This window comes from Panthera tigris, chromosome A3, assembly GCF_018350195.1.
Source record: "Panthera tigris isolate Pti1 chromosome A3, P.tigris_Pti1_mat1.1, whole genome shotgun sequence".
In the NCBI taxonomy this organism is placed as follows: Eukaryota; Metazoa; Chordata; class Mammalia; order Carnivora; family Felidae; genus Panthera; species Panthera tigris.
Genome location: NC_056662.1, coordinates 34,319,985 through 34,333,070, shown reverse-complemented (window position 1 = coordinate 34,333,070; position 13,086 = coordinate 34,319,985). Strand labels below are relative to the sequence as shown.

The window sequence follows — 13,086 nt, the reverse complement described above, 5'->3', positions numbered from 1 at the left end:
ACAATTCATTGCAGAAAGCATCATATTTTCAAGTAATGGTGCTAGGACAACTGGAGAGACATGTGTAAAATAATGAAGTTAATCCAACCCATCTCACATCATATAAAAAAATTAACTCTAAGTGGATTAAGCTCCTATATATAAGCGATCATACTATAAAACTCCTAGAAAAAAAAACATAAGGCTAAAACTTTGTGACCTGGATTAGGCAATGGTTTTGTAGATATGATGCTAAAGCACAAACAACAAAGAAAAAAATACATATACTTCATCAAAATTTAAAACCTTTGTGAACAGAACTGAAATACTCTAGTAAAGTGATAAGAATTGTAATAATCAAGGCACTTGAGAAGTCTGAGGGCAGGAGTGGAAGCCAAACTATTCCTATTTCATTTAAGTAGTTATTGGAAGTACTTACTTCTTGATAAGTTTTTTTTTGAAAATTTTTAATGTTTATTCATTTTTGAGAGAGAGAAAGAGAGAGAGGGAGAGAGAGAGAGCGCTTACGCATGAGTGGGGGAGGGACAGAGAAAGAGGGAGACAGAATCCAAAGCTGACTCCAGGTTCTGAGCTGTCAGCACAGAGCTTGATGCGGGGCTTGAACTCAGGAACCACGAGATCATGACCCGAGCTGAAGTCCGATGCTCAACCTACTGAGCCACCCAGGGGCCCCTTGATAAGTTATTTTTTAAAAAATTAATAATAAATAACTTTTGAGACAGGCCGACCATCAACACACAATGGAAGCTTTGGTTTTCCACATTAAATATTTTCTCTGATTTCTACTCTGTAAGTCTCCACCATTTTTTAAATAGTTAAAAAATGACAAACTGATGAAAACAGTCAAAATAACTTTGAAATAGACAAGATCTGCCCAGGGAAAACATACAGGACAAAGAAAATGGGATAAGCCTATTGGCTTAATTTTATTTTTATATGCATGTCACAACACCCAAACATCAGCATAACAAAAGGATGACAGTCTTGAATTCTATAGAGTTCTAGTAAATGCATGAAAGGCTGATTAAGTAGGTTTTCATAATCACTTTTCTCTGCTGGAAAAATAGGGCATTTTAAACACACAAATGTCTTTGTGAAGGAAGAAATGCTGACAAAATATTCTGGAAAGTTCCTGATGCTAGATAATCAATTTGCCATTTATAATTGCCTGAAAGTTTATTGTAATAAAGGTTTTGCTGCATTAAAAAATGGGGGTGGGCAGTGACAGTGAAGGAGAAAAGACAGTTATTTATATGATTTTTAAGCTTAAGGGAGGCTGCTTTAGCTAAAGAAAGTGAAGAATGCAAATAATTATTGGATAACTCATTAAAAATGCTAGCTCCTGCAGAAAATGGTATGTTATTAAAGAGTAGAGAAGATTTTCTTGTGTGCTATCTAGAAAATTGTTTAAATGTATTACTGACTATCCAATACCATTACATAATGTGCAGGTTCTGAGTCTATTTCATGAACAGTTCACTGAGTGTTACTAACTTCAGGAGGGAACTTCCCATGGATACATGAACTAGATAAGATTTAATGGTAGACTCTAGTAGATAAATACCTCAGTCACACTAAAGCTTTCTGTCATAAAAGTTTCAAAAAATTTCTAGAAACATTTCTTTGGATTTGCATGCAAAAAAAATTTTTTTTTATCACTGAAAGAACAAATTAGCTGGTATTTGATGTATTTTTTGAATGTTAATCAGTTAATGTTTCTAAAGACCTGGTAAGGTATGGGGTTGGGTTTGTGAGATGCAGAGGAATCTGAAGAAAAAAACACCAAAGAATGGAAGATGAGAGACAGAGAGAGAGAGAGAGAGAGAGAGAGTATGTGTCTATGTTATGTTTATTCCCCAACAACCTAAGCCCAGAAGAATCCTTCAAAGGTCAACTTGTTCAATCTTAAAATGAATACTCTTTATTAGAAATGGAAGCCTCCCAAAGAAAGCATATTTTTAGAAATTCACACTTACCCATAATTGTTCTATTCCTTGGAATGCATTTTAGGTTCCCTGTGTGTTTTCCTTCATTTATGGAGATTTTTCTTCCAAATATGTATATTAACATTCTCCATTATTTCATCTTTTTCTGCCTAAATCCTCAAAGCTAGTTTATTTTTCTTCCCTAACATTCCTAACTCCTCATTATTATATCCCACCACCCATTTTATTTCCATTTGATTACATCCAATAAAATATAGCTTCTGGGCCAGGGGATTGCCTGGGGTTGGGATTAATGATATGTCATGAGTCACTCAACCCTTGTTATTTCTGTAACTAGTATCTGACATCATCTCTGCCTAGCTGTGAATACCCTCTGGAGTATATTCCAAGCCCATGATTGAACTGGAGAGCTGAAGCTCCATCTCAGTTCAATTCATAATACTGCCCCAAGTCATAGCTCTGTAACTTCTCACTTGGCTGCATTCATTTTGGTCAGCTGGCTACATTCACTTGTGTTTTGTCTAGGATTACTCAAGGCATCCATGGATGGAAGAGATCAGAAAATGGAAAATAACAATCCTTCTATTAACATAGGCTTCTGAGAAATTGTCTATATTTATAGTTATCATTATGTATTGTCTTCTTTTCAACCTCTATGGCAAAAAATTTCCAGAATGTGATGCATTTGTTAATTCAGTGGCCTTCTTCCATAAATATGATCTCTTTCTGTAAATGGAGACAGGAACCATATCACCTTTTGCTTTTAATGCTGTGTCAGCCCTTCAAGTCACCTAATTCCACAGTTACAGTTGAGAAAACTGTCCAAAATATAAATTCTATGTTATTCATCTTGACCATTTCTAAGGGCATCCATTTAATCTGATGTCTCTCCCAAAGTGTCTGCCTCTTGCCCCAGGGAGACCATGAAGCTGTCTTCAACATGAATCCAATTGTGACAAGATGGCTTAGGTGAGAAAGTGGGGAAGCAACTTTCACCATATGCCTTACTGATTATAGAAGCTTCACCATTAGGGTCTGTGCACATTCTCAAACATGTTCTCTATGAGAGGCAAATACTGGTTCCTGGGGATGCACAAAGGACACTAGACATGTTCCTTACCCCTACCCATCTAGGCAGGTAGGCAAGAACAAATAATGGAGAAGTTCTTAAGTGTCAGGGAGTTTAATTCTCACCCCAATCTTACACTTACACCTGGTTGCCCTTTCTTCCTCTTCTTTCTCTTTCTCCTTGCCAACAGAATATTCTATTTAGGTTCTGTTATGCTTCATGGTCCCCTCCTCAGCCCTGAGGTAAATCTTAATTCTTCCTAATCATTCACAATACTTCTGTGGTCCACGTTAGTGGTTAATGTAGGCATTCTATGTGGTGTATAACTCTGGGCTGTATCTAATACAGCATAAAGGAAAGTCTACTGGGTAGGGGTGGGAGACCTCACTCCTACAAAGGGCCATAAGACAGACCTTTGCCCTGTGCCACATGTGGATCTTATTTCATAGGGAGGCAATGCTCAGGGTGAACAGGCATCTTGCAACCATAAGGAGAGCAAAAAGATAGAAAGTGTCTGGGTCTCTGATGACATCAGTAATTTCTAATTTAATCAACCCTCAACTACTCTGCTTCTGGACTTCTTGCTGTGATTGGTAATAAATTCCTTAACATTCAAGCCATTAAGTAATAGTATCTTATTACTGATGGCCAAAAATACTCTGGCTGTTTCAATTTATCTTCATTTTACAAATGAAGAAACTAAGGCTTAGAAGGGTTAATTTACTTAAAGGGAGATTTAAATGCAGTCTGTTTATTTGCTAAACATGATCTTTTTCCATTCTGCCACCAACTTTCATAGGTTTGTGTGTGCTTTAAACAAAAAATAAATTACAAAAGGTTACACATGGTAAGGGTTAAAAGAGTAAGAGAGATGGAAAAGCAGAGAGTAACACTCAGTCTGGGCTGGTAGTGGATAAATGACAAGGGCAAATAATTTCTAGAACTTTTTTGCAGCTCAGAGCATATATGTGAGGAGTTGAATAATTATTTGATACATTCAATCAGGTGTTTTGATTCATTGGAAGATAACTAAAACCTCAAATCTAACGTGTGTGTGTGTGTGTGTGTGTGTGTGTGTGTGTTTTAAGCTGAACGGAGATGTTAATTTTTCAGAGACATAACACTTTTCTTGTCCATGAATATGGAGCCATTATCTCCCAAATCGATTAGAGTACAGATTTATGAAGAGCTGAAAAAGTATAGGTTGAAATGAGTGCATACTGTTCTGAGAGAATTTTGTTTTGAGTCATAAGGGTGGGTTCCTCAAGGAAAAATAATAATTTAAAACATAATCACTACTTGATGTACTGCCAAGACTATCCAAAACCCCATGAAAAATGACCATCATAATTAAAAACCAACTCATTCTGTTGATGTGCATACACTTCTTTCAATGATCCCATTTATGTTTCCTTCTGGGCATCCTGATGGTCAACAGAAGGGCAATAATGAATAACGAAATAGACATAATAATAATAATAATAATAATGCATTTCTAAATTGATTGGCTTTCATATTGTACATTTAACTTTTATAGTTCCTTTGAATGCTCAAAATACAACATTCCAAATATCAAAATTCTCTTTATTTGAATTTAGACCAGATTCTCAGGAATACTAGTTCTTAATGTGCTCCAAGAAAATAAGTAAGGTGGTGACAGTGGGGGAACAGGGTTGATCATAACCTTAATGATTGTGCATCTGTAAGCTTTTTTCCCATATGTTCAAAACATACTGTAATAGGTGCCAACCTTTGTTTGTACCTAGCATTTCTAAAACTCATTTGAATAGGAAAACTCCTTTTTCCACCAAATACCCTTTGTATGAAATAACATTTCTATAGAAAAAGTTTCTACTTGTTCTGGAAATGCCTATAAAGTATAAGATCTCATTTCCTAGGTATTGATTTTAACATTTAATTGGATTTTATTGGGTTTTACTTTGGTTTTAACTTTATTTTGTAATATTCTTAATTGGCTTTGGGAAGTTTGAATTTCTGTATCATCAATGTTTATATCTTACCCAAAGGCCTCTGGGACAGTTCTACATTAGGTTTATCTATAATTAAAGTGAGGATACTAATAATATCATATGAAGTAAAACCAAATTCTCAAAAGAGAATTTCAGACAAAACGTCCAGAGCCTGTATTAGAATTTATATGTAAATTTTTTTGTTAACTATGGGGAATCTTCCTTAATTCACCTGTAGGAAAATGAAAGACTTTTACTGGTGTTGGGATAAAGGAACATAGCAAATGTGTGGATTTATATAATGCAAACCTCAGTAAAATAATGTACAGCTCAGAAAAGTAAGCAAGTTAAGACACAAAAAACCTGTAAAGATCATAACATGGTTTCACATAGATAACATAGCTTTAAAATCTGAATATTCGAAAATATGGGAATTCTAATAGTACTTTGGAAATTAAATAATTGGCAAGAGACCTGGTTTACTTGGTCAGAAATCCTGTATATCAGATGGTGGTGATCTGAGACCTTTGTACTGCAATTTGGAGACAGCTCTTTGAATTCTTTTTTTTTAAATTTTTTAATGTTTATTTATTTTTGAGAGACAAAGAGAGACAGGGCATGAGCAAGGGAGGAGCAGAGAGAGAGGGAGACACAGAAGCTGAAGCACCTCCAGGCTCTGAGCTGTCAGCACAGAGCCCAATGCGGGGCTCAAACTCATGAGATCATGACCTGAGCCGAAGTTGGGACACTTGACCGACTGAGCCATCCAGGTGCCCCTGAATTCTTTCTTCATCAAAAAGTAGAGTGGACCCTTCTCTCTCTTAGTAGCTGAAAGCTTCAACTTCTGATAACTATCAACCATTAATTGCTGACACTCAAAAACCAAGCCGACACAACGAAGCCAAATTCTCTACCGCATCTGTACCTACCAAGGTATTCAGAGGTAGGGCAAATGAGTGACTCTGGAAGAAATTCAGTAGACTCAAAATCCTTGGTGAAATGCAGTTTAAAAACATCCACAAAAAGGAATTACAGAGAAAAACTGAACAGTATTTTGTAGTTTTATAGTTCCTATTGATACTGAACAATTTTCTTGGAGCTATTATTTTGTTGTTAGCAAAATAAGTGAATTAATTACATAAATTTCATAGGTAACAAGATTGCTAAAGGAAGCACAGTTATAGACTCAGGAATTTAAATAAATTGGAAGATAGGAATGAAGATATTTATATCAACTGGCACAGTTCATAAACAAATGTATCTTTTCTTACTTTGTTCACTGAAATGGTCCAGAGACAATGTTCCATAGTGCAGGGTTCAAATTGCTGTTACCCAATTTTTTTTCCACTAAAAGGAACCAGAGGTCATTCAGGGGAAAAGTCTGATTTCCACGTGTAGTGCAGAAAGGAACAAAGTAAGCCTGGAAGATCTTGATGTGCCAGAAAGCAAGGACATTTTCAAAGATCAATGGGTTTTGTCAAGAGAATGTAGAAACCAGCCTAAGAAATGTTTCCATTGACCAAAGCTGAGACAATTCGACTATCAAAAAGAGAACAATGGCTGTGGTTGGTGAATCTACATAAAATTTAAAAACCATAAGTCCATAAAGATAAGCAGAAAGAGAAATTAATGTCCTCGGAGAGAAGGTAAAAAGGATATAGACTATATCTCATCAGTCTTACTATTCCATCATTTTGCTACCATTGCCTCATTTATTATATGGCAAATAATATAGATACTAATGGATGTAAATACATCAGTTGAAAGGCACTTTTGGAGATAAGAAGGACTATTGGTAAAATTATTGCATACTGTGACTTCCAGGCAGATGAAACCACATATAATGTCCAAAATTTAACCGAATGTATGTTTACATATTTTTAAGAATCTTGTAGTCTTAAATGCAAGATTCCATCATGTGTCAGTATTTACAGTTATATTTTTTTGGATGCTATCAAGTGAAAGATCTAGACTCTTTTTTTGTTTTAAATGATTATTTATTTTGAAAGAGAGAGAAGAGAGAGAGAGAGAGAGAACGTGAGCTGGGGAGGGACAGAAAGAGGGAGACAGAGAATTCACAGACTCCACACTGTTAGTGCAGAGCCCGATGTAGGGCTCGATCTCACAAACCCTGAGATCATGACCTGAGCTGCCATCAAGTCAGACGCTTAACTGACTGAGCCACCCAGGTGTCCCAAGATCTAGACTCTTAATTTGAGGTTCTATTGACCTCCTCAAACTTGGATGAGAAACCAAGATTACATCTTTAATCTAAACTTCTATGTTAAATTTAACAATCTCTTATAAATGCAGGTCACAAATCAAGCAGTACAAGCAGAACTGTGAAATTATAGGTATTTTCACATCCTATTCCATTATTGCAAATAGTCACATCATATTATTTATACTAATTTTTAAATTGTGCTCATTGAAATACATATTATTTTATCACAAATTTGGTTTTTAATATTTGACAAAAATATTTCATTGGAAATTATCTCTTTAATCCTATATACTTTATTTTATGCACTTAATACTACTCTTACAAGGGTCCATAAACTTCACCAGAATGACAAATTGGTCACTGGTACCAAATAGGATTAAGAATCCCCTGAGAAGATAACAAATTAAAAGTATTTTGACACTCTTCCCAAGGAGGATTATGGTCTATGTTTTCTCCCTTTTAATCTGTGTAGGTTTGTGACTGTTTTAACAAATAAGAAAGTGACAGCACAGAACTTCAGAGGTGATGTACAATAAGGCAGTTAAGCTTCCTCCTTGTTCTTTGGGACACTTGTTCTGGCAGCCATGACCTGCCATGTAAGAAGTCCACCTACCCTGGGGTGGTCATGCTGTGAGGAAGCCTAACCTACATGGTGAGGCTTCTTATAGGCAACTAGGTCAGGAGTCCTAACCGAGCTCAAGTTCCAGACACGATGGTGGGGAAGCACCCAGACCGTTCCAACACCCAATGTGTTCACATTACCCCCAGGTATTTATTTGGCAGCTGGAGCTCAAGACACCAGAAACGAGAGACAAGCCATCTCCTCTGTGCCCTATCTGCATTCTTGACATACAGAATGAGGATGAAAATAATATGGTGGGCGTTTTATGCCACTGAATTTTGAAGTGATTTGTTATGCAGCAAGAAATGACAAAAATAGAGTTTAGGATGAGCCAAACATGAATCTCATTACTTTTTGGCAGGAATCTCTCCTAGTAGATAATGTCAGTTGAAATAAAACAGGCTGAGAGTAGCCTGATAGCCACCCAGTTTTTATGAAGAACATACAAGTTGCAGTTCAACAGGCTAGAACTCAGACTATCTGGTTCTGATTAGATGCTCTCAGAGTATACGGAATAATCCTGGGAACAGCCCACTCTAGCTGTCTGGAGGCTACTTTGCTCTCTCTATAGAAGGGTCATTTCTATTCTAAGCCATTTTTTCACCAAGTGTGGGATACCGGGCCAATGTTGCATTTGATACCAATACAACATACATTTGTACTGGGATGGATGGATCTCCTTAAACAGTTTAGATGAAAGAGCTGCTTATTTGCTGTATAACTGAATCCTGTACAATTCTCTTGGACACCCATGAATAATGTCCCTGTCATTATGTTCATAGCATCACTGGTCTACCCTGCAACACAAACCGCATGCCCCTAGACAATGAGCCATGGGCACATCAAAACCTCTCTCTCAAGGCATGGTGGGCATCTACAACTTATACGTATCAAATGAGACCCCAGATTTCAGGTACATTGTGGGTCTTAAGGTCTGGCTATCTTCTATTAATTTGGGTGAGGACTGTCTGAAGTAAGATAGTGATATGGCTTTTTAAAAAGTCTTTTTTTTTAATTAAAAAATTTTTTTAAATGTTTATTTTTGAGACAGACAGAGAGAGAGATAAAGCTCGATCAGGGGAGGGGCAGAGATAAACCAGGCTCCAGGCTCTGACCTGTCAGCACAGAATCCCCCCATGCGGGGCTCAAACTCACAAGCTGTGAGATCATGACCTGAGCCAAAGTCAGATGCTTAACCAACTGAACCACCCAGGCACCCCTGAAAAGCCTTTATTTTTGTAACCAGTAGATTTTTTACAAAGTTTTTTCAAGGCTGGTATTTAGAAATCTGCCATATGGAAAGTATTCTTCAAGAAGTGTATTTTGATTATACAAACGTTTTTAGCTTTATTAAAATCTGTATTTATTAAAAATGTTAATTTTAAACTAAGTTGAGGTGATATATATATCTTTAATGTTTTTCTGTTTAATAATCTACTAAAAATATGGCAATGCTCAATTTAGGATCACATTTGGAAGCACATTTGTTTTTTCCTTCATTATTATAATACTTACAATGAAGTATAGATTGTCATTCAGGGGTAAATTTGTTTACATCTAAAGCCCCATTGCACCTTGAGCAAAATTAGCTATTTGCCTTGAAAGTAAATTATTTATGCTTTAGAAATTTTTCTGGGGCCCATGGGTGGCTCAGTCAGTTAGGTGTCTCAGGTCATGATCTCCCAGTTTCGTGGAATCAGGCTCCATATCAGACTCTGTGCTGGCAGCCCAGAGCCTGCTTGGGACTTTCTCTCCCTTTCTGCCCCTCCCCTATTTGCGTTGTTTCTCTCTCACTCTGAAAATAAATACACTTAAAAAATCTTTTTAAATAAAAGAAATTTGCTGTATATGAAAAGAGTCCAGAGAACTAGGTAGTGTTGTCAATGGTTTGAAGTCCACTAAAGAAGGAGGTCAAATCCACAAAAATTCCATTGGCCCAAAGATATTAGACAGGATACATTTTAGAAGACTTAAAAACAGGAAAAGATATGTTGTGAAGAAATGATATTCCTCTTACAGGCAGAGCCTCTGGTCCTGGAAGTCAGTTCTCAGAGGCATCTTACATCCAGGAAATGAAAGAAAACACGCCTTCCCTTCTGATCAACAGAAAGTAGAGGTTGATGAAATTTGGTGAGATTGGCTAAAGTCATTGTCAAAGAACTGTGAATTCGTACCTGTGAGGTAGGTGTTGTGTGAGGAATTGATGAAATAGTGAGAAAGGGGCTGAGACATATCTTCATTCAAATCCAGTTTCTCAGGCGAAACGACTCCATTTTCTTCTCCACTCAGATAGCGCATAAAGCCATCCACTGATATCTGTCCTGGAGGAAATGAAGAGTTAAGAAGAATGTGAATGTGTTCTTTTTATGGGTTGCTGGTACCATGGTGCTTTAACTTTTTTTTTTTTTTTTCCAGAAAACTCTGGTAGCATCCAAGGTAGAAGACAGTAAGCACAATTGCATTTTAACATGGATAACAATCATCAAGTATTATGTCATTGCACTACAATTATCTCCCAATGCCACAGATAATAGAGAAAAAGGTACTTACATGAGTCTCACTGACTTTCAGAGGATTTAAATACCTAAACACCAATCTTTTGTTCTTAAATTAAAAATGATTATCAACTTTATGAATGGACATCAAAATGTTATGAGCGCTTCTCTCTGGGTAATAGAATTAGGGTTGAATTTCCAAATTTCCTATTATGAGTATATGTTACTTTTATAATCAAAAAAGTTATTCAAGAATGGGTTTATTATTTAAAATGAAGTGGAAGTGTTTTCAAATAGTGATTTTTTTCTCTGAAACATAAAATATAGACGACCACAAATGAGTCTTTCCTAGGAATAAAAACTCAAATGCTCATAAACAAGGAGGTCTTTAAATTTCTTATTTAGAATGGCTTTACTTCAAATGGAAGAAATATGACTCCCACTTTAGCTTACTCGGATCTTATTTAGAATTTTGCTTTTGTTGTAACCTTTCTGAGATGACTGATGCTAAATATTGAGATAATTCTTTATCTTTATTACATTAATCTTTATGGAATTCCCAGAGAGGTCATCTTCACTATTTTGATCATTACCACAGTTTATTTCTTCAACCTTAACAATAAGAGCCTCAAAAACCTCAGCACATTTGTGAGTAGTAGAGACACTGCTTGTAAACATTGGAGGGTAGCATTTCTTTCTTCTTGCTGAAAGAGTTTTGTATTAACATAAAAGTGGCATATGCTCACTGAAAAAAAAATTAGGAAAAGAGATGAGCAGAAATAAAAAGTAAAATTTTTCTGAATGAGTCTAACTCTTTCTTCAGAACTAGGTGCTGTTAAAATCCTGGTGTGTATGCCCTCCAGGAAAACAAAAAAACGTTTGTGTGTGTATGTGTGTGTGTAATTCTTTTATGAAGGTGCAATCATTTAGTAATTAGACTAACCTTAATTAGATTTAGTGACCTTTGTCTTAGCTGAACAATATGTTAGAAACATTGTCATGTAATTTATAATATTTATATTTTATGTATGTAAGATATGTAACCATAGCATGGCTAAGTAATCTTTCATTGTCATTGGATGTTAAAGTTGTTTCTAATTTTTCACTAGTATAAATAACTTTGTGCTGAATATTCTGATAGTTAAATCTGTGCACAAACTCTTAATTATTTCTTTAGGATATGAATTCCCAGGAATAGAACTGTTGGTTTAGAGGCTATACCCATGTTTAAGTCTTTTTTTAGTACACATAACCCAGTGTGCTTTCTTTTCAAGTTCTAGCAATTTACTCTTTCACCAATGGCTTTTCCTTCTCTTTACCCCTATCCAAACCCGTAAGTACAAGCATGATCTCTAATAATTCTAATATTTATTGGTTTGAACAATACTCTTGAATGATAAAATGTTGTGTGCCATCCATAAGTGACAAAGCTAGTTTTGACTACTGACCACATCCAATAGGTTTCTCAAAGTAACTGATGAGTACTTTTCTCAATTCTGGAAAAATTATAGCGAAACTGCCTTTAATATTTTCTAGGAATAAATACATTTTAAAAGTAAATTCGGTTATTGGTTGTTGGTGAGTGAAGCTGAGTTTTATGAAAAGAAAAATCTCCTAAACAAACTGAAATAGGAATAATTTTTTGCACTATGAACTTAATAAAAACCAGCTCTAATATATACTTTGATATGTTAAATAATGACAAAAGGAAAAAGTGTTAAGAAGGTCTTATGCATTAGAAATGACATAAAGGTCAACATACTGGTATGTTTGTGTGAATTTTAATAGATGCCATAGTTTGTACCATCAAATAAGCATCAACTAACAAATAAATTGTTCCAATCATGCTACCATTTATGAAAATATTTTGGTTACTGCTCTTTTTTTTTTTTTTTTTTTTTTTTTTTAATTTTTTTTTTCAACGTTTATTTTATTTTTGGGACAGAGAGAGACAGAGCATGAACGGGGGAGGGACAGAGAGAGAGGGAGACACAGAATCGGAAACAGGCTCCAGGCTCCGAGCCATCAGCCCAGAGCCCGACGCGGGGCTCGAACTCACGGCCCGTGAGATCGTGACCTGGCTGAAGTCGGAGGCTTAACCGACTGCGCCACCCAGGTGCCCCTGGTTACTGCTCTTGAAGCTTCGTTTTAAAATTCTTTTATGATGAAATGCATATATCCTTTCAGACTGGTTTCATTTTGGAAACAAACCAAAATCAATGCCACTTAGAGTCAAAGCTATTCCAATAGATAGTTTAAAAAAATATTTTGGAGTCTAGAACTCATTTAGAAATAAATATTTTTTAAAAAAATTAATTTCTTCATATTCTTCCTTTTTTTTCCCCTGTGACAAGTCCATCTTGGCATCTTCTCAAACTAATGCCCATTTCTCCCTCCCTCCTTCTCTCCTTTCCTTCTTCCTTCTCTCATTACCTTCCACTTTGTTACCGTTTTGTTTAACAAAGATTTATTGAACATCTGCCTACTTCATGAGTACACAGAAAACTGAAGCACAGCCTCTGCTTTCATAGAGCTCATGATCTAATAGAAAATAAGATCATTCACACTTTGAAAATCAGGCATGAGCTCTTCCAAAGCAGGGTGTGCCTTGATATCTTTGTCGTCCCTGGCATCTACCCCAATCCTTTGTGCACAGTAGGCATTAAATCAGTCTTTTTATTTTGCTTATTAGTGATTCAAAATAGGAAATAAATTCATTTGAAACTGGAAGATCATGAAGGACAGAATAATTTTGATTCT

At 35.8% G+C, this 13,086-nt stretch overlaps 1 protein-coding gene across 1 annotated transcript in view; it reads right to left on the bottom strand.

Moving 5' to 3' along the window:
* The window catches only part of PLCB1 (phospholipase C beta 1), a 694,981-nt gene that overhangs the window by 171,396 nt on the left and 510,499 nt on the right, over positions 1-13,086 (bottom strand). Inside the window, exon 10 of the mRNA XM_042980903.1 lies at positions 10,006-10,152. Coding sequence (XP_042836837.1) covers positions 10,006-10,152 — 147 coding nt within the window. The remainder of the gene's footprint in view (positions 1-10,005; positions 10,153-13,086) is intronic.